The 21040-nt window shown below is 47.2% G+C and overlaps 1 protein-coding gene across 1 annotated transcript; it reads left to right on the top strand.

Moving 5' to 3' along the window:
- On the top strand, positions 1-20822 carry LOC106896758 (myosin heavy chain, skeletal muscle, adult). Its single transcript, XM_014956974.1, has 38 exons — positions 1-207; positions 295-438; positions 534-690; positions 2368-2395; positions 2493-2604; positions 5379-5471; positions 5601-5664; positions 5757-5855; positions 5952-6055; positions 6155-6293; positions 6719-6837; positions 6940-7089; positions 7905-8075; positions 8719-9025; positions 9118-9194; positions 11359-11446; positions 11541-11658; positions 11977-12100; positions 12730-12866; positions 12969-13224; positions 14228-14470; positions 14693-14869; positions 14956-15101; positions 15189-15279; positions 15368-15757; positions 15914-16040; positions 16228-16346; positions 16799-16995; positions 17293-17476; positions 17563-17728; positions 17891-18015; positions 18179-18487; positions 18647-18850; positions 19111-19236; positions 19332-19502; positions 19589-19693; positions 19837-19932; positions 20533-20822. The coding sequence occupies exons 1-38, from the start codon at positions 1-3 to the stop codon at positions 20686-20688; spliced, it is 5826 nt and encodes a 1941-aa protein (XP_014812460.1). The 3' UTR covers positions 20689-20822.
- The last annotated feature ends 218 nt before the right edge of the window (positions 20823-21040 follow it).

Genomic DNA, 21040 nt, shown 5'->3' with positions numbered 1-21040 from the left:
ATGGCCTCTCCAGACGCTGAGATGGCTGCCTTTGGGGAGGCGGCTCCTTACCTCCGAAAGTCAGAAAAGGAGAGAATCGAGGCCCAGAACAAGCCTTTTGATGCCAAGTCATCCGTCTTTGTGGCACATCCTAAGGAATCCTTTGTGAAAGGGACAATCCAGAGCAAAGAATCAGGGAAGGTCACTGTCAAGACTGAAGGTGGAGAGGTGAGTAGAAAATAAGACTTAAAAACTTTATGTAATTCCCAGTCTCAGCTCTTAGCTGCAGTCCTGCATCTTTCCTTCCTCTGACAGACCCTGACCGTGAAGGAAGATCAAATCTTCTCCATGAACCCTCCCAAGTATGATAAAATCGAGGACATGGCCATGATGACCCACCTCCACGAACCCGCTGTGCTGTACAACCTCAAAGAGCGTTATGCAGCCTGGATGATCTACGTAAGTACCAGCAGTGCTCTTCCCTTGGCTAGCTGGGAGGAACTGCTCTGGAAGTGGCTAAGTGGAAGCCAACGTGCTGTCTGCCTTCCTCACAGACCTACTCGGGCCTCTTCTGTGTCACTGTCAACCCCTACAAGTGGCTGCCGGTGTACAACCCGGAGGTGGTGTTGGCCTACCGAGGCAAGAAGCGCCAGGAGGCCCCTCCACACATCTTCTCCATCTCTGACAACGCCTATCAGTTCATGCTGACTGGTGAGACACTGGCAATATCTTCATGGCCATACAAAATTAAAAAAAAATTAAAAAAAATTGTATGTGTAGAGATGTAAACTTCAGCATAAGCCTGTAATTAACTTATTTTACAGTTGTTGATATTGTGCATGAGACACAGTTCTGTCCTAATGATTTTTAAAACTCTAATTGATAGCATGCAGACAAGAGCATTGAGAAAGCTACAGTGACGAATACTTAATAGGATGAAGTTAGTCAGTTGAAACAAAAATTCTCCCCTATCTATTATTGAGATCTGATTTGCTCAAAATGTGACAGAAAATATTAATAGAGCTCTGATTGAATTAATCTCTCCCAAAATTGTGTTGTAGGTTAAATTCTAGCTGATTTGGCTTCATGAAGACATTGTTTGAAAAAGCAAATGATCTGATTTCAAGTTTTATTCTGATATTTACAACAAGAAAGAACAAGAGACAATCCCAGCAAAGTTGCACCCTTTGGAAACAATGATAAATGCCCCCATTTCAAATTAACTCTTAGTTAATACTCCCATATTATGGATTTGCTTCTTAGGCATGAATGTTACTTGACCAGAAATTACTAGATTTCTCTACACCAAAACTGCAATATGTAAAAGGGAATCAATGATCTGATGGTCACACATCTATAGTTTTTTCATGATTCTACAAGGACATTAGTGAATATCACAGAGTAATAACGTTGATTGTTAAAAAATGTCCCTGAATATTGAATAAAAATACAATGATAATTTGAATATTCTTTTTTCTCCTCTTCCACTTCCGCATTTAAAACTGGATAAGGTTCATGAACAACACGTATTTTAGCATTTTTTTTTTTACATTTGCTATACTCTTTCTTCCTTGCAAAGACAGAAATAAACAAAAAATTAGCAGTCTGAAACAAAACCCAAAGCAACAAAACCCCAACATTCTTTCCTATCCCAGAAAGGATACATTCCTTTGAATTCACTGGAGAGAAGGAAAAAGAAGAAAAGGAGACAAAAAAAAAGATCTTGTTCAAATATTTCAACACTGATTGAAACTCTACACTTGTACAAATGAGTTAGACAAGGGGGATATCAGAATTCTTTTGACCCATAGAGTTAGGGGCTACAACCCCTTGCTACTTGGAGATGAGACCTAATTAATCAGATTTCTCAAAGGGCGTTTTGTTAAAGGGAAACATGTATAAACTGATCTCAGAGTCCTAAATCATTTGAGGATTCACAGATGTATAAGCAGTTAGTTATACTTGCTGCGACCTTAAAAGGGTAATTTGATATTATTCTGTGTGGGTTCTATGGAAGTTTTTTCATACTGAAAATATTCCAATGTTTATAATGGACTTCTCTGAGGAAGATAATCAATCCTCCAGACCTCTTGAAGTCACTGGAAAGCTACAGGTGCTCTTACATCATTATCCATTTCATAAAGAAACTGATATGAGAAATAGGTTAAATTAAGAAGAGATGTCCTATTTCAATAACCAAAAAAGGAGTTTAAATTTATAACTCAGAGGTGAAAAAACACTGAAGAAATCCAAACTTTGATAACTCTAGCTCTCTCAATATAATCCATAGGATCTCTTAAGGCAATGTTTGTATTTATCACATACATTGTGTTCTGTATTACTCAAGAATGCCATTAGCAGCATCTTTGTAACTGCCTCTTCTCACAGATCGCGAGAACCAGTCGATCCTGATCACGTATGTACACCCCCTGCTCGGGTCTCTGTGGGCTGCCCGGTGCCAGGGGACCTCCTGCCTGACCACACGCTCTCTGCTTCTCTCTTTGGTTGGACAGCGGAGAATCCGGTGCCGGGAAGACTGTGAACACAAAGCGTGTCATCCAGTACTTTGCAACAATTGCAGCCAGTGGGGAGAAGAAGAAGGAGGACCAGCCTGGCAAAATGCAGGTGAGTCAGGAAGAACTTGGCATGTAATTGCCATTTCAGCTAAACACTGTAGCTGAATCATCCTGCATGGAATGCTTAAGGAACAAATCATTTTTTTAATGGCTTAAATCAGTGGGGGGAAAGCAAATAAGGGAGATTTTGTGTTGGGAGTCTGCTATAGGCCACCCAACCAGGACTAGGAGGCAGATGAAGTATTCTGTGAGCAGCTGGCTGAAGTCTCACAATCATCAGCCCATGTTCTGGTTGGGGACTTCATCTTACCAAACATCTGCTGGAAATATAACACAGCAGAGAGCAGGCAGGCTAGGAGGTTCCTCAAGTGTATAGAAGATAACTTCCTGACACAACTGGTAGGTGACCCTACCAGGGAAAGTGCCTCACTAGACCTATTGTTCACAAACAGAGAAGGACTAGTGGGAGATGTGGTGGTCAGAGGCAGTCTTGGGCTTAGTGATCATGAATTGGTCAAGTTTTCAATTCCTAGTGATGTAAGGTGGAGGGTTAGCAAAACCTCCACCTTGGACTTCCGGAGGGCAGACTTTAGTCTGTTCAGATCACTCGTTGAGAGAGTCCCTTGGGAGATATTCCTGAAAGGCAAAGGGGTCCAGGAACGCTGGATGCTCTACAAGAAGGAAATCTTAAAGGCCCAGGACCACGCTGTCCCCATGTGTCACAAGATTAAAGGGCAGGGAAATTGGCCAGCCTGGTTGAACAAGGAGCTCTTGATGGGATTTCGGAAAAAAAGAAAGGTTTAACACCTTTGGAAGAAGGGACAGGCAACTCAGGAGGAGTACAGAGAGTAACCTCGTTAGGTTATACAGAGAGAAAATTAGAAAGGCAAAAGCCAAGCTGGAGCTCAACTTGGCCACTGATATAAGGGACAACCAAAAAAAAGGTTTTATAAATACATCAACAAAAAAAGAGAGCCAGGGAGAATCTCCATCCCTTACTGGATGCGGAAGGGAACATCGCAACCAAGGATGAGGAGACGACTGAGATACTTAATGCCTTCTTTGCCTCCATCTTTAATAGTCATACCAGCTGCCCCCAGGGAGTTCAGGCTCCTGAGCTGGAAGATAAGGATGGGGAGCAGAACAACCACCCCATAATCCAGGAGGAAGCAATTAATGATCTGCTTCTGCACCTAGACCTGCATAAGTCTGTGGGGCCAGATGGGATTCACCCAAGAGTACTCAGGGAGCTGGCAGGAGAGCTCACCAAGCCTCTCTCCATCATTTATCAACAATCCTGGTGAGCAGGGGAGGTACCAGATGACTGGAGGGTGGCTAACATGAAGCCCATCTACAAGAAGGGCCAGAAGGAGGATCCGGGGAACTACAGGCCTGTCAGCCTGACCCCAGTACTAGGAAAGATCATGGAGAGGATCACCTTTAGTCAGGTCTCATAGCAAGTGCAGGGCAGCCAAGGGATCAGGGCCAGCCAGCATGGGTTTATGAAAGGGAGGTCTTGCTTAACCAACCTAATCTCTTTCTATGACCATGTGACCTGCCTTCTGGATGGGGGGAAGGCTGTGGACATTATCTACCTGGACCTTGCTAAGGTCTTTGGCACTGGCCCCCACAGCATTCTCCTGGAGAAGCTGGCAAATCATGACATAGAGAAGTGTATTCTTTGCTGGGTAAAAAACGGGCTGGAGAGAACTGCCCAGAGAGTTGTGATTAATGGGGTGAAATCTTTTTGGTGGCCGGTCACCAGTGGTGTCCCTCAGGGGTCAGTTTTGGGGCCAGTGTTGTTTAATATCTTTATTGATGACGTGGATGAGGGGGGTGAGTGAACCTTCAGTAAGTTCGCAGACGACACCAAACTGGGTGGTAGTCTTGATCTGCTTGAGGGTCAGAAGGCTCTACAGAGGGATCTGGACAGACTGGACCAATGGGCCATGGCCAATGGGATGAGGTTCAATAAGGCCAAGTGCCGGGTCCTGCATTTTGGTCACAACAACCCCAGGCGATGCTACAAGCTCAGGGAGGAGGGGCTGGAAAGCTGCCCAGCAGCAAAAGACCTAAGAGTGTTGGTGGCCAGCCGGCTTAACATGAGCCAGCAGTGTGCCCAGGTGGCCAAGAAGGTCAACGGCATCCTGGCCTGTATCAGGAACAGTGTGGCCAGCAGGAGTAGGGCAGCGATGGTGCCTCTGTACTCGGCACTGGTGAAGCCTCACCTCGAGGGCTGTGTTCATTTCTGGGCCCCTCACCACAGGAAGGACATTGAGCTGCTGGAGGGTGTCCAGAGGAGAGCCACCAAGCTGGTGAGGGGGTCTAGAGAACAAGTCATACGAGGAGAGGCTGAGGGAACTGGGCATGTTTGGTTTGGAGAAGAGGAGGCTGAGGGGAGACCTCATTGCCCTCTACAACTTTCTGAAGGGAGGGTGTAGAGAGGTGGGTGTTGGGTGGGTGGGTGGCCTCTTCTCCCAAGTGAGTAGTGACAGGACCAGAAGAAATGGTCTGAAGCTGCAGCAGGGGAGGTTTAGATTAGATATTAGGAAGAATTACTTTACTGAGGGCGTGGTCAGCCTGCCCAGGGAGGTGGTGGAGTTACCATCCCTGGAGGTATTTAAGAAACGTGTAGACATGGCGCTTCAGGGCATGCTCTAGTGGCTGAGATTGCAGGGTTGATTTTTTTTGTATGTGTTTATGGTTGGACTCGGTGATCTAAGAAGTCCTTTCCAACCATATGATTCTGTGATTCTGTAATGCTTTCTACTGTTCCTGATGTAACTTTTGGAAAGATAACTAGTGGTAATTATCATCCTGCAGGGAACACTTGAGGATCAAATCATCAGCGCCAACCCACTGCTGGAGGCCTTTGGAAATGCCAAGACCGTGAGGAACGACAACTCCTCACGCTTTGTAAGTTGTTATTTTGGACAAAATCTCTCCCTCTCATTACAAGATAAGTGTTGGCCCTAGACCGTTCCACATAAAGGAGATGCCAAAAGAACTCATCCAGGCTGAAATGCTGCTTCCTCTCCTTAACAGGGCAAATTCATCAGAATCCACTTTGGAGCCACAGGCAAACTGGCTTCTGCTGACATTGAAACCTGTAAGAGACTCTCCTGGCCTGATCCCTTTCCTTCCCAAATTCCCACTTCCATGTGCATTCCTGGGCCAAACTCTTTCTACCTTCCATGACAGATCTGCTGGAGAAGTCCAGAGTCACTTTCCAGCTCAAGGCAGAAAGAAGCTACCACATATTTTACCAGATCATGTCCAACAAGAAGCCGGAGTTGATTGGTAGGAAGGATCATTATGACTTTTTGGGGAGAAACAGTTCCCTCTATTACCTGGCTGGAAAATCTAAGCCTGTGCCTCGTCTCTTCCTGCTTTCAGACATGCTCCTCATTACCACGAACCCTTTTGACTTCCACTATGTGAGTCAAGGTGAGGTCACTGTTCCCAGCATTGATGACCAGGAGGAGCTCATGGCTACAGATGTAAGTAACACAGCAAAAAGGAACTGACTGTACATGTGTCAATGCTGACATAGGTGACCTACTAAGGATACATATTTTAATTGATTGTTTTGACTGCAGAGTGCCATTGACATCCTGGGCTTTTCTGCTGATGAAAAGACAGCCATCTACAAGCTGACAGGGGCTGTCATGCACTACGGGAACCTGAAATTCAAGCAGAAACAACGAGAGGAGCAGGCAGAGCCTGATGGCACAGAAGGTATCAGCAAATTCAGCAACTGATGTGTTCAAAGAATTTCTCTGTTTGCAGAGATAATATGTTGGTCTCCAAAGACAGGCTTTTCTTGGCTTGAGACACCACATCAAGCAGTGAGGAGAAGCATCTTTGGTCACTGTCTGTCTAACTGCAGAGGTGCTTCCCTGATCATGAACATTTTATCAAAATGATATGCCCCAAAAAACACACACAGCCTGAAAGGAAGGTTGTTAACTTCTACACATACTAACTCTCTCTCTGTAAAACCTGCTTTTGAAGGCCATCATTAGGTTCCAGAATTTACATTTCATCCCATACCTTGTGTATGAGATCAAACCAATGCTTTTCCATTTCAAGAACAGACTAGTGGAGTCAAATTCCAGCTGTTATCCAAAGATAAATGCTTCTCCTTCTCTGCCCCTCTTTAGTGGCTGACAAGGCTGCTTACCTGATGGGCCTGAACTCAGCTGAGTTACTCAAAGCCCTGTGTTATCCCCGAGTCAAAGTTGGGAATGAATATGTCACCAAAGGTCAAAATGTGGAACAGGTAAAATCTGGAGGTGGAAAATACATGGCGTGAAAGAATACTTGAGGAATCTTCTTTGATCCTAGGAGGAAACTCCGGTCCTTTCTTCTCTGTCTGTTTTAGGTGAACAATGCTGTTGGCGCCCTGGCAAAGGCTGTCTATGAGAAGATGTTCCTGTGGATGGTTGTTCGCATCAACCAACAGCTGGATACCAAGCAGCCCAGACAGTACTTCATTGGTGTCCTGGACATTGCTGGCTTTGAGATCTTTGATGTAAGGAGCATGGATTTGGCACCGTAGTCAAGGGAGGGCCAGGATGGGGTCATGCGGAGTCAGAAACACACTTCTTTTTAAGAAGATTCAGAAGTTTAACCTGCTCATCTGCAGTTTTCCAGAAACCCCTCTGTCTGTCTAGCACCCACAAATGGCTTTTCTAACAGGGACTTTGATTGTAAGGTTGTCAACCCATAGAAGAAAGCTCTCCTTTCTGTCAAGTGGTCTCAGAGGCCCTTGAGCTTGCAAAGGTCTTAGGCTTTGCAGACAAAGAGACAGCCCTAGGAATAAGGCTCACACAGATGTGGACCAAGGGTGTGGCCACTCTTGGAGAGGCCAAGGAAAGGGCAGTGTGAAGGAAAAGTTCCCAGCATGTTTCCTGTGTTGTGAATGCCGTGGCGATGCCAGGACTTCTGTGTCAGGGTGGAGGAACCCCCTGATTGCTGATCTGAACGCAGAGAAGTCCTTGGGTGGGACACTGAGGAGGTTTCCCCTCTCTGGGTGGTTAGAGAGCTGAGACACCTACAGGATGCTGCAGCTAAGGTTATGGAAGGACTTGCTTTTGATTAGCACAGTTAAAAAGAAATGCTACCTTTAGTTTGATTTCAGAAGTAATAAGAATGAAATCCTTTGAGGACAGTAAATTTTACAGTGGAAGTCCTGCTAAGGAAACACGTGCTGTTGCAGTACGGTTAGGAGTGGCGTTCCAGCTGGGGAACTTCAACAGCATTAGCTAGCACTAGGAGAATGGTAGCAAGATGCTGTGGTGTTTGTCACACCTTGAGAACCTGCGCACCTCTCCTTGCTTTGGGCAGTTCAACAGCTTTGAGCAGCTGTGCATCAACTTCACCAATGAGAAACTGCAACAGTTCTTCAACCACCACATGTTCGTGCTGGAGCAGGAGGAGTACAAGAAGGAAGGAATTGAATGGGAGTTCATTGATTTTGGGATGGACCTGGCTGCCTGCATTGAGCTCATTGAGAAGGTACCTTTCCATACAAGTGTATGATGTGTTTTGGAATTCCATGATTCCGTTTTCTGAGCCAGACTCAGCTCAGAAAGAACTCACAGCCAGACATCCAGTGTCAGGTAAAAAAAATATTTTGCACTGAAATTTATTTTAGTGTGGGGAAGAGAAATTAGGAAATGAAAACATGTGTCATCAATCCTGCATTACCTGGTCTTCAAGCACGGAAAAGGTAGCCTGGCCTCCCACCAACAGACTTCTTTCAAAAAAACTGGAGCCAGTCTCCTTTCCTTTTTCTTCCAAAGACTCAAATTAGAACTCCACACACAAATTTGGGAAATAAATACCAACTCCCCTGACTTCCAAAGAGTTCTAGACCTCTCATAGCTATTTTCCCAATTATTTTTCTGTTTACCACTTCTCCCTCCAACTCTACTCACAGTTCTCACCTGAACCCGACAGAGGTTCCTGTCTGTGAAGACAGGCTGCAGAACGGTCAGGGAAGGCAGAAAAAAGTTCTCTGGCTGAGAACAGCTCCTGACAAATGTAGGCCTTATCCAGGCTGAGATACTGCCAGCAACACACTGGTACCTGTGATGTTCATAGCACATGCTTCACATCTTGATCATCTTTCTCTATCACTTCTTGTTGTACCTTCCAGCCCATGGGCATCTTCTCCATCCTGGAAGAGGAGTGCATGTTCCCCAAGGCAACTGACACCTCTTTCAAGAACAAGCTCTATGATCAGCATCTGGGCAAGTCCAACAATTTCCAGAAGCCCAAGCCTGCCAAAGGCAAGGCTGAGGCCCACTTCTCCCTGGTGCACTATGCTGGCACGGTGGACTACAACATCACCGGCTGGCTGGAGAAGAACAAGGACCCCCTGAACGAAACTGTCATTGGGTTGTACCAGAAATCATCTGTGAAGACACTGGCCTTACTCTTTGCCAACTATGGTGGGGAAGCAGGTAAGCGCTGTAAAATCCATGTATTCATATTGTAGAAAGGGGAATTGAAAGACAATGTTGAAGGCACCTCCTCATTTCCTTCAATTTTGCAGAGGCTGCTGGTGGTGGTGGCAAGAAGGGTGGCAAGAAGAAGGGTTCTTCTTTCCAGACTGTCTCAGCTCTTTTCCGGGTAAGGGCAGAATTCATTATCTTTTTGAAGATAGAAAGCAATCTTATTCTAAATCTGAAAGGATTGTTTCAATTTTGGTCATAGCTCTTGTCATCCTTGAAAATCCTTCCCTTGCCAACCTTGGAATTACAGAATTATCCCCTCAAAACACCATAAAATCTCTTTTTCAATGCATGCATGGTACTCCTTTTATTTCTAGAAATAGAATGATATTTTCAGCCTCCTGGAAAGCCTTAGGCAATTGTGTTAGACTTTTTTTCCAAATAACTTTTGATACTGCATCCCTGTATTTTGGCTGGTTTCTGCCATGTGCCTTAGTTTGCTATTACCTTTTCTGAATAGCCAAAAAAAATCTACAAAGGGTGACGTTCTCCTACGTAGACTGGGAGTGAGAACCAATCAGGTGAACTTTAAAATAATCTTTATGGATTTCAAACACACTGGCATACCTAAAGATTTTCAGTGTTGACACATTGTAGAATTCAAAAATAATAGATTAAACATCAAAAGCAAAAAAATTCTTTGAGATTATAATCACAGTATCACCATGGTTGGAAGGGATCTCTGAGATCATTGAGTCCAAACTCAAAAAAAACCCCAAACAAACAAAAAAAACCCCCAACAACAAAACAAAAAAAACAGAACAAAAAACACCACACCCCACCACACCACACCCACCCACAAACCAGTAATCTTGGGCACTAGAGCATGCCCTGAAGCACCATGTCTACACGTTTCTTAAATACCTCCAGGGATGGTAACTCCACCACCTCCCTGGGCAGGCTGACCACGCCCTCAGTAAAGTAATTCTTCCTAATATCTAATCTAAACCTCCCCTGCTGCAGCTTCAGACCATTTCTTCTGGTCCTGTCACTACTCACTTGGGAGAAGAGGCCACCCACCCACCCAACACCCACCTCTCTACACCCTCCCTTCAGAAAGTTGTAGAGGGCAATGAGGTCTCCCCTCAGCCTCCTCTTCTCCAAACCAAACATGCCCAGTTCCCTCAGCCTCTCCTCGTATGACTTGTTCTCTAGACCCCCTCACCAGCTTGGTGGCTCTCCTCTGGACACCCTCCAGCAGCTCAATGTCCTTCCTGTGGTGAGGGGCCCAGAAATGAACACAGCCCTCGAGGTGAGGCTTCACCAGTGCCGAGTACAGAGGCACCATCGCTGCCCTACTCCTGCTGGCCACACTGTTCCTGATACAGGCCAGGATGCCGTTGACCTTCTTGGCCACCTGGGCACACTGCTGGCTCATGTTAAGCCGGCTGGCCACCAACACTCTTAGGTCTTTTGCTGCTGGGCAGCTTTCCAGCCCCTCCTCCCTGAGCTTGTAGCATTGCCTGGGGTTGTTGTGACCAAAATGCAGGACCCGGCACTTGGCCTTATTGAACCTCATCCCATTGGCCATGGCCCATTGGTCCAGTCTGTCCAGATCCCTCTGTAGAGCCTTCTGACCCTCAAGCAGATCAAGACTACCACCCAGTTTGGTGTCGTCTGCGAACTTACTGAAGGTTCACTCACCCCCCTCATCCACGTCATCGATAAAAATATTAAACAAGACTGTCCCTAGAACCAAGCCCTGAGGGACACCACTGGTGACCAGTTGCCAACCGGATTTTGCCCCATAAAATTGTAAGACAATGTTTTCATTTCAGTAGAGAAAAAGAATGAGTGCTAAACTACATCAATTTAAGGAATTTTGAGGTCACTTTTCAGTGATGTTTTCAAAGGTTCCATTTGGCTGAGGTGGAGATACTGAATTACTGTTTTAAAAAGTCAATTTATATGGGCTATAGAAATATTCCATCCATTTAAAAAGAACTTTTTTAGCTGCCAAATCAGTCACTAATGACGCTTATGCAAGAGTACATTTCATCCACTTAAAAGCCCAACTAAATACTCTACAAAGAAAGCTGTGAAATGGCAGCTCTGTCTTTGTGTAAGGGCATCAATGAAAAGCAAAACTAATGATTATTCTACAAAATAATTTCAAAATAAAAAATCTGGGGCCCTTCAGTTTCCAAGTTTCCCTCTGGAAGCTCTGTAAGATGTTTTAGAGTAGACAGGTCTGCATCCTGAAACACTCATTTTGATATATCCACTATTAAGCTTTCAGTGCTTAGGCTTACTAAGATAAACTTAATTTCCTGATTTCACAGGAGAATTTAAACAAGCTGATGGCTAACCTGAGAAGCACCCACCCCCATTTTGTACGATGCATCATCCCAAATGAAACAAAAACACCTGGTAAGGGGATCCAATAGGTGGAAAACACAAGCCACAGATGCTCTTTTCCTGAGTATCAAGCAATGGGGTACTCACTAATGGTGGTATTTGCTAGGTGCCATGGAGCATGAGCTGGTGCTGCATCAGCTGCGGTGCAATGGTGTGCTGGAAGGGATCAGAATTTGCAGAAAAGGATTCCCCAGCAGAGTCTTATATGCTGATTTCAAACAAAGGTAAGAGCACTACACCTTTCTGTCCTTTCAGACCACGCTGAAGAGCCTGAGTATAAAACATTATACTTTAAATTGGTACTAAAGCAGTAATACAGAAACATTTCACCATCAGTTCATGATGATATGACATTGCTGAGATCAGGATTCTCTTGCACTTAGAGTTAATAGTAAAAACACTCTCCATATCCTGTTCTGAAAGGATGAATTGTCTCCAGGCATTAAACTGGTTCAATGACAGCATCTGAGAAGGCTGTGGGGTTCAATCATAGTGGTAGTTTTGGTGATTGGGATTTCTTCCTGTTTTGTTTTCTTCTACAGATACAGAGTGCTTAATGCAAGTGCTATCCCAGAGGGACAGTTCATGGACAGCAAGAAGGCTTCAGAAAAGCTCCTTGGGTCCATTGATGTGGACCACACTCAATACAGATTTGGTCACACCAAGGTAGAAACAAGACCTGTGTTAAAAGTTTGTCAGGGAGTGGTAAGGGTGGGTTGCTTTGTCAGGGGCACGAAGTGCCCGGCCCCAGAGGACCCAAGCAAGGCAAGTGTGGAAGACCCTGGAATTGTAATCACGTTCAACCAAGAGTACAGGTATTCAGGCAGGTTTTGACATTAAGGAAGGTCTGAGGTAAAGCCATAAAGCCTTTGTTTTTGACATTGGTTACAGGGTTACAGATAGCTATGATAAGGAAGCCCAGGCACCATTCATTAATTCCTGGAGAGATGCACAGCAATGAGATTGGTCTAACATCAAGCCAGGAAGTAAGACCACAGGTCATGGTAGAGCTCACTGGAGTCCATGACCAGGCACAGGTGTGGCTGAGGCTGTGGTTGAACTGGAAACCATAACTCATACAATATAGCTCAAAGACAGTCTCTCTCTCAGATAGAGACTGAATTCTTAGGGATGAATTTACAGGAAGCTCATAGGCCCTTGGGCAGAGGGTCTGGGAGGGGCCCCAAGGTGAGGTCAGTAAGGGCCATTAAGGTTTACCTTAGGATCCTGAAAGACTATGTGCCCCTGTTATGTATTACCTGACAATGACATAATGCCACATTTCCTTTCTCAAGGTGTTCTTCAAAGCGGGGTTGCTGGGACTCCTGGAGGAGATGAGGGATGATAAACTGGCAGAAATCATCACTCGCACGCAAGCCAGGTGCAGGGGCTTCCTTATGAGAGTGGAGTATAGGAGAATGGTGGAGAGGAGGTAGATGTTTCTGATATTTAGTTTGTTCTCATGATACTTGACTAATGAAGTTTAAATTCATCACATCAAAGCTATGTAATAGCCATGTGAATTTTATTTCAGGGACTCAATCTTCTGCATCCAGTACAATGTTCGTGCATTCATGAATGTCAAGCACTGGCCCTGGATGAAGCTGTTCTTCAAGATCAAGCCCTTGCTGAAGAGCGCCGAATCTGAGAAGGAGATGGCCAACATGAAGGAAGAGTTTGAGAAAACCAAGGAAGAGCTTGCAAAGTCTGAGGCAAAGAGGAAGGAGCTGGAGGAGAAAATGGTGGTCCTGCTACAGGAGAAAAATGACCTGCAGCTCCAAGTGCAGGCGGTGAGCATCACTGTTCATTTGTCCCTGGGGAAAACCAATATACAGCCAGAATGCTTCTCAGCCTAAGTGGAGACTTGCAGGAAGCTGACGAACGTGCAGTAGGAAAGAGTCTGAAACACACGCTCTACCGTTGAGTAAACAGGCACTGGCAGGGGGGTGGTGAGTCTCCTAGCAGCCCCACCTCAGACTCTGTGTTCCTGCTGTCTGGAGAAAGAGCCAGGCAACAGTAGCCAACATGTAATCCCGAGCAGACCGCACTGAATTGGAAGGGAGGCATCTCCACCTACTCAGCTTTCAAAGCACTGTGACTGCCTAACGGAGCAAAGGCAAACCTGAGAAGGCCCCTCCTTTTCCTACTTGCAGCCACACTAGAAGGCCTTGATTACTTTCAGAAACATGGATACTTCCCATTCCAAAGCAATTAGGGAAAGGCAGTTTCTTCACATGCAACGATCAACTAGTTAGCACTGGAAATGCTAGGCATGGCCTGGGAAGAAGACACAAAGTTAGGGGATAGCAAAGGCAAGAACTCTGTTGGTCTTGCACCAATTTTGATGCAGTTAGAACTAAGTGCTAAATTTCTTTCTCAACTAAATTACTCCCCACAAAGGAAAAGCCTTTAGTTCCCAAACATCATAAGGTTCTCAATGAGACAATTAAAAACAAAAAGCTCCTAAATACTTTTTTCCGTCACAAAAAAAGACTACAAGCTCTTGCTCTTGCTGAAACTAGAAATTGAAGGGATGACTGCTTGGGGGTGCATGAGGTATTCTCAAAGCTACCCTCTCTGTGAATGATTTGGAAGAGACACAAAAGCTTTGGAATCAATGTTGATTCCAGATGAACAGGTTTCCCAGTAGACAGCTGGCAAGATCTTCCAGTTGCTGGAGAGGAAGGCCAGGTTCCACCCCCGTTTTAATGCATACCCACTTGGTGGCATGAAAGACAGGGCGGAGAATCTTCAAAACATTTCGACCCACTAAAATCCATGTCTCCCCACCAGGAAGCAGACAGCTTGGCTGATGCGGAAGAAAGATGTGACCAGCTCATCAAAACCAAAATCCAGCTGGAAGCCAAAATTAAGGAGGTGACTGAAAGGGCTGAGGATGAGGAGGAAATTAATGCTGAGCTGACAGCCAAGAAGAGGAAACTGGAGGACGAATGTTCAGAGCTCAAGAAAGATATTGATGATCTCGAGCTAACGTTAGCCAAAGTGGAGAAGGAAAAGCATGCCACTGAAAACAAGGTACACACACAGGGAATCACATTGGGGCCAAAATATCATTATTCCTTGGGGCAAAAGAGCATTCTAAATCAGGATGTGTCGTCTTTTGAACACCTGAGCAGGGCCACCCCCTGAGAAGTCGAACGCAAAATGATACTCCTGGCTAGGAAACAAAAAGTGAAAAGGTCACTGAACCCGAAGCGTTGCCTTCCACTACATTTTGATTCTTTCTCATATTTGTAGGTGAAAAACCTCACAGAAGAGATGGCAGCGCTGGATGAGACCATCGCCAAGCTGACAAAAGAGAAGAAAGCCCTCCAAGAGGCCCATCAGCAGACACTGGATGACCTGCAGGTAGAAGAGGACAAAGTCAATACGCTGACCAAAGCTAAGACCAAGCTGGAGCAGCAAGTGGACGATGTAAGCATATGTGTAACTAAATGACAAAGAAACCTTTGTGGAGGAGCGCATAACCAGGACAGCATTGACGGCCTTGTTCTGTTTAGCTGGAAGGGTCCCTGGAGCAGGAGAAGAAGCTGCGCATGGACCTTGAGAGAGCTAAGAGGAAACTCGAAGGAGACCTGAAGCTGGCCAATGACAGCATAATGGATTTGGAAAATGATAAGCAGCAGCTGGATGAGAAACTGAAGAAGTGAGTGTGGCTGTGGGGCACCTGAGTGCTGGGCTGGTGGACTTGTCTGTGTTCTTTGAGCTCTAACGTGGTTTGCTTTGCCCAAAGGAAAGACTTTGAAATCAGCCAGATCCAGAGCAAGATCGAGGATGAGCAAGCCCTGGGCATGCAGCTACAGAAGAAGATCAAGGAGCTGCAGGCAAGTCTCTGTTCCTTCCCCTCTTTCATCCAGTCTTGGGTCAGGAAGGAGAAGGGCATGGGTGTGAGGGGTGCCTAATGTTCCCCAGGCGCGCATTGAGGAACTGGAGGAGGAAATTGAGGCAGAGCGAACCTCTCGGGCAAAAGCAGAGAAGCATCGTGCCGACCTCTCGAGGGAGCTGGAGGAGATCAGCGAGCGCCTGGAAGAAGCAGGAGGGGCCACTGCAGCTCAGATGGAGATGAACAAGAAGCGTGAGGCAGAATTTCAGAAGATGCGTCGCGACCTCGAAGAGGCCACGCTGCAGCACGAAGCCACGGCTGCCGCCCTGCGGAAGAAGCACGCGGACAGCACGGCCGAGCTCGGGGAGCAGATCGACAACCTGCAGCGAGTGAAGCAGAAGCTGGAGAAGGAGAAGAGTGAGCTGAAGATGGAGATCGATGACTTGGCCAGTAACATGGAGTCTGTCTCCAAAGCCAAGGTACGCAACTGCAGTAGAACATGCTCACAGAGGCAAGGTATGGCACACAGGCTACACCTACCAGCCACTTCCTCATTAAAAAAATCCCTGCTGCGAGTTTAAGGCAGAGCCCAGGTGTTCATCTCCTTTCCTTCCTTGGGTTTGCTCGCTATCTAGGCAAATCTGGAGAAGATGTGCCGCACTCTGGAAGACCAGCTGAGTGAGATTAAAACTAAGGAGGAGCAGAATCAGCGCATGATCAATGACCTCAACACTCAAAGAGCTCGTCTGCAGACAGAATCGGGTGAGACGCCTTATTCCTGAGATGCAATGGGAGGATCCACAATCCCTGAGCACACCACAGGGCGCAAAGGGACAACTGGGGTCACCTCTCCAGGCCGCTCTTGATTTCATGGGTTTACAGGCAGAAACTGTTGAAACAGTCATATCATTGATAGCTTAGTTACTTTTTTTCACTTTACCCTTCCCAGGTGAATATTCGCGCCAGGTGGAGGAAAAAGATGCTCTGATTTCTCAGCTGTCTAGGGGCAAGCAAGGATTTACACAACAGATTGAGGAACTCAAGAGACATCTAGAGGAAGAAATAAAGGTCTGGAATAACCCTACTGTCCGCAACCTACATCACCCCTAAAAGCATCTGGAGAATATTGGTTCAGTATTCTTTCCCCAAACACATGCAGTACTGGAGGGAACACCAGTAATGCACGTCCCCCAACTCATAGGCGAGAGAGGGAAGGAAGCGCAAAGATTTTGATGCTGGAGAAAGTCACTCACGAGGCTTTCAGCAGATTCTGATGATACTCTCCAAGACAGGGTTCAAACACATATGCTTACACAGTTTCAGAAAGAGGGGACTAGTGTCCCCGGAGCACCTGTCACCAACACATCCCCATCCTCCGGAACATGTTAATGAAGGCTCCATCAGCTCCCAGCTTTGCAGTTGCCTAATTAGAGTTTCAGTCTAATTTCACTGTCATTGTCACTGTCAAGAGAGGCAACTCAAGACAGATATTCAGGTTACCAATCCCAGTGTCTCCACAGGCCAAGAACGCCCTGGCCCACGCCTTGCAGTCTGCTCGCCACGACTGTGACTTGCTCCGGGAACAATATGAGGAGGAGCAGGAGGCCAAGGGGGAGCTGCAGCGTGCCCTGTCCAAGGCCAACAGCGAAGTGGCCCAGTGGAGAACCAAATACGAGACGGACGCTATTCAGCGCACGGAGGAGCTGGAGGAGGCCAAGTACGTGGGAAGTGGGAAGTCAAATGGCTGTAGAAGACTGAGACTGTCAAGGGAAACTGGAGCCTCTGAGAGTGGGCTAGGACAGGGGTGGGATGAAGGCAGGGACATACAGTCTTTGTGGTAAAGGGGAGAGAGAGGGAGAAGAAAAAAATGTTCTGGGAAAAGTGAAGATTGGAAGGACAAACGTAGCCTTTAGGGCTAGAAAGCGTAAGACAGGCCAAATGCTCAGTAGGCGCTGAGACACAAATGCCATTGACCGTTTAGCTCTAACCTGGAGCTGTGCTTATCTCCTCCCAGGAAGAAGCTGGCACAGCGCCTGCAGGATGCAGAGGAACACGTTGAAGCTGTCAATGCCAAATGTGCCTCCCTGGAAAAGACAAAGCAGAGGCTGCAGAATGAAGTGGAGGACCTGATGATTGACGTGGAGCGATCAAATGCTGCCTGCGCAGCTCTGGATAAGAAGCAGAAGAACTTTGACAAGGTGCTTTGGGCTCCAGGCCTGGGGCTCCTGGGCAGAGCTTCCCCTCCTCATTGCCACATGCATACTCACACCCCGTTTCTCTTCAGATCCTGGCAGAGTGGAAGCAGAAGTATGAGGAAACGCAGGCTGAGCTGGAAGCCTCCCAGAAGGAGTCTCGCTCTCTCAGCACGGAGCTCTTTAAGATGAAGAATGCCTATGAGGAGTCCTTGGACCACCTGGAAACGCTGAAGCGTGAGAACAAGAACTTGCAGCGTAAGTCCCTGGCCCTCTGCTCCTGGCAGGGCTTTCTCCAGGTCCACCATTCCCTATGGGTCTGTGCCCGCAGGTCACCCAAGAGGCTTGTCACCTTGGTGTGACGGGGCCCTTCCCATTCTGCTCTGTGCCTGACCATGCCATTGGTCTTTGTTCCCACAGAGGAGATTTCCGACCTCACGGAGCAGATTGCCGAGGGAGGAAAGGCGATTCATGAGCTGGAGAAAGTCAAGAAGCAGATTGAGCAGGAGAAATCTGAACTCCAAGCCTCCCTGGAGGAAGCCGAGGTAGACACAGTGCTAATAAATGGTGTCTGGACTGAAAGTGTGGAAGTAACAATTTCCTGCAGAGATGGCAGGAAATCCATCTTCGGTTTCATGAAATACTGCATAAGAGATTACTTAGAAAGGAGTCAGTAGTTTAAGTCACTGTTCCTGCTGATCTGTGCAGGCTTCTCTAGAACACGAAGAGGGGAAGATCCTGCGCCTCCAGCTTGAGCTCAACCAGGTGAAGTCTGAGATTGACAGGAAGGTAGCAGAGAAAGATGAGGAGATCGACCAGCTGAAGAGAAACCACCTCAGAATCGTGGAGTCCATGCAGAGCACCCTGGACGCTGAGATCAGGAGCAGGAATGAAGCCCTGCGGCTGAAGAAGAAGATGGAGGGAGACCTGAATGAAATGGAGATCCAGCTGAGCCACGCCAACCGCCAGGCTGCAGAGGCACAAAAGAACCTGAGGAACACACAGGGAGTGCTCAAGGTTAGAAGGCCAATATAAGCACACAGGTAGCTCGCTTGCCTAGTAGAGGACCGACGTCAAAATCACACACACACATTAGGAAACGAACCATGCATGTCACCACCCAACATTGCTCCCGTGCTGTGCCATCTCATAATTTTCATTTCTTCTCTTTTACAGGATACCCAGATACACTTGGACGACGCTCTCAGGACACAGGAGGACCTGAAGGAGCAGGTGGCCATGGTGGAGCGCAGAGCAAACCTGCTGCAGGCTGAAGTTGAGGAGCTGCGGGCAGCCCTGGAGCAGACGGAGCGCTCGAGGAAAGTGGCTGAGCAGGAGCTTCTGGATGCCACTGAACGTGTGCAGCTCCTCCACACCCAGGTCAGTCACTAGGCTTGAAATTAATCCCGTCAGCAAGGGATAACACAGAAAGCAAGTGCTATGCATCTTGTAAGTGATTACCACAAAACACTTGAAGAGCTGTGCCATAATATTGCCAGTCCAGACAGGCACCTGTGTCTGGTTTGCACCTATGGCTCTAAAGAGCCTTAAAGACGTTCATAAACAGTGCTTACACTTTCAACTCTTGACGTGGAGGCATTAGGTCTAAAATTACAAATCACATCTTTCTTATTACACAGAACACCAGCTTAATTAACACCAAGAAGAAGCTGGAAACAGACATCATGCAAATTCAGGGTGAAATGGAGGATACGATCCAGGAAGCGCGCAATGCTGAAGAGAAGGCCAAGAAGGCCATCACAGATGTGAGTCGGGGGCTCCTTTCATGGCTGGTGGTGGGTGCATTCTCCCCCAAAATGCCTCCAGCCCCAAAATGGCTTTCATCCTTTGTTCTCATCAGGCAGCCATGATGGCAGAAGAGCTGAAGAAGGAGCAGGACACCAGCGCCCACCTGGAAAGGATGAAGAAGAACCTGGACCAGACGGTGAAGGACCTGCAGCACCGTCTGGATGAGGCGGAGCAGCTGGCTCTGAAGGGAGGCAAGAAGCAGCTCCAGAAGCTGGAGGCCAGAGTGCGTAGGGCTTTTATTTGTGCATGAGGGAACACGTCCCCTGGGGAGATACCAGGGGAGCTCCAAAGCTGGGCTTCTCGTTGCAGGTGCGGGAGCTGGAAGGGGAGGTGGATGCTGAGCAGAAGCGCAGCGCTGAAGCCGTGAAGGGTGTGCGCAAGTACGAGAGGAGGGTGAAGGAGCTGACCTACCAGGTACGGCCAGAGGCCTCCTTGGGCTGAACAAGTTTTCTCACAGCAAGTCACATTTTGTGAACACCACTCCCAAGGGGAATTGATAACCCCACCTGGTGGGAAACCAACAATTCATTCCCTTTCCTCCCTCCTGGCCACTCTAGTCTGAGGAAGACCGGAAGAATATTCTGAGGCTCCAGGATCTGGTGGACAAGCTGCAAACGAAGGTGAAATCCTACAAGAGACAAGCTGAGGAGGCTGTAAGTATTGCCTGGAGAACGGGCAAGAGACACCTTGCATCGGGGCAGCACCCTCATTGAGATGAGTATGAATACCAGGAAGGGAGCATGGAAGAATCTCCCATGACACAAATGACTTGACCACGCCGTTTCCCTACGGTGTCATGAGGCCTTGATCAGTTCTGGGCACCCTGCGTCAAGGATGACGTGAGGGAGGTTCTGCAGCCTGTTCTATACAGGAGGTCAGACTGAAAAAAAACAGGGGCCACATCCCCTGATGGAGAAGTTTGTGAATCTCTGCTGCTGATCGACAGCAGAATGCGTCAGGCTCTTTCTCAACTTAGTAAGTCACACTGGTGGCTGGGCAGCAAGTAGTGGGAGAATAAGTACACAAATGTCAAAACCAAGTGATGAAGCAGCTCCTCAGGAGTGACACGGTAGTGGAGGAGCTTGTCACGGTGGGATCCTGACTAAGGATGGATGAGGAGGTCTGTGCGAGGCTTATGTGTAAGCAGTGGGGGGTGGGGGGTGGAGGTCTGGGCGTTCCCACAGAGAAGAGGCGCAGGAGGAGCCCAACCCCTGCCCTGGGCTCCTCACCACCGACTCCCTCTCCCTGCACAGGAGGAGCTCTCCAACGTCAACCTCTCCAAGTTCCGCAAGATCCAGCACGAGCTGGAGGAAGCCGAGGAGCGGGCTGACATTGCAGAGTCGCAGGTCAACAAGCTGCGAGTGAAGAGTCGGGAGTTTCATGGCAAGAAGATAGAAGAGGAAGAGTGAGGATGTCATGAGGCAGCAAAGTGACCTGAGGGTGGCACAAAATGTGAACCTCTCGGTCGCTTTTTCTGCAATGAGTCTTTGTAGCCATGTCAATGTCTAGAGAATAAAGACCGTAGATTGCTGTGCATATACAATATGAGTAGCTTCTTCTCACTGTCTCTGTTTTCCTACTTTGGTCTCCCAATTAGCTATGGGATTGGCAAATGTTTAGCTTGTGTCCATTAGCTGTCTGACGTGTGGCGGATGCTTTTATTTCACAAGCATCTAAAAGTATAAGTAAGAATGTTATTTTTCTTGCTAGGGGAAAGGGCAGAGAAGACAACCAATTCACAGCAGACACAGCACTGTTTAG

Source organism: Calidris pugnax, unplaced genomic scaffold (assembly GCF_001431845.1).
Source record: "Calidris pugnax isolate Ruff unplaced genomic scaffold, ASM143184v1 scaffold304, whole genome shotgun sequence".
In the NCBI taxonomy this organism is placed as follows: Eukaryota; Metazoa; Chordata; class Aves; order Charadriiformes; family Scolopacidae; genus Calidris; species Calidris pugnax.
Note: the sequence above shows the minus strand (reverse complement) of the source record. Positions and strands in the feature narration are given on the sequence as shown.

What these genes read in the sequence shown, in the direction of transcription:
- LOC106896758 (XM_014956974.1), top strand. Translation starts at nt 1, where the DNA reads ATGGCCTCTCCAGACGCTGAGATGGCTGCCTTTGGGGAGGCGGCTCCT. An exon ending in AGAGCCTGATGGCACAGAAG is followed by an intron (nt 6,294 to 6,718) that starts GTATCAGCAAAT and finishes GCCCCTCTTTAG; the next exon opens with TGGCTGACAAGGCTGCTTAC. An exon ending in CCTCCCTGGAGGAAGCCGAG is followed by an intron (nt 18,016 to 18,178) that starts GTAGACACAGTG and finishes TGATCTGTGCAG; the next exon opens with GCTTCTCTAGAACACGAAGA.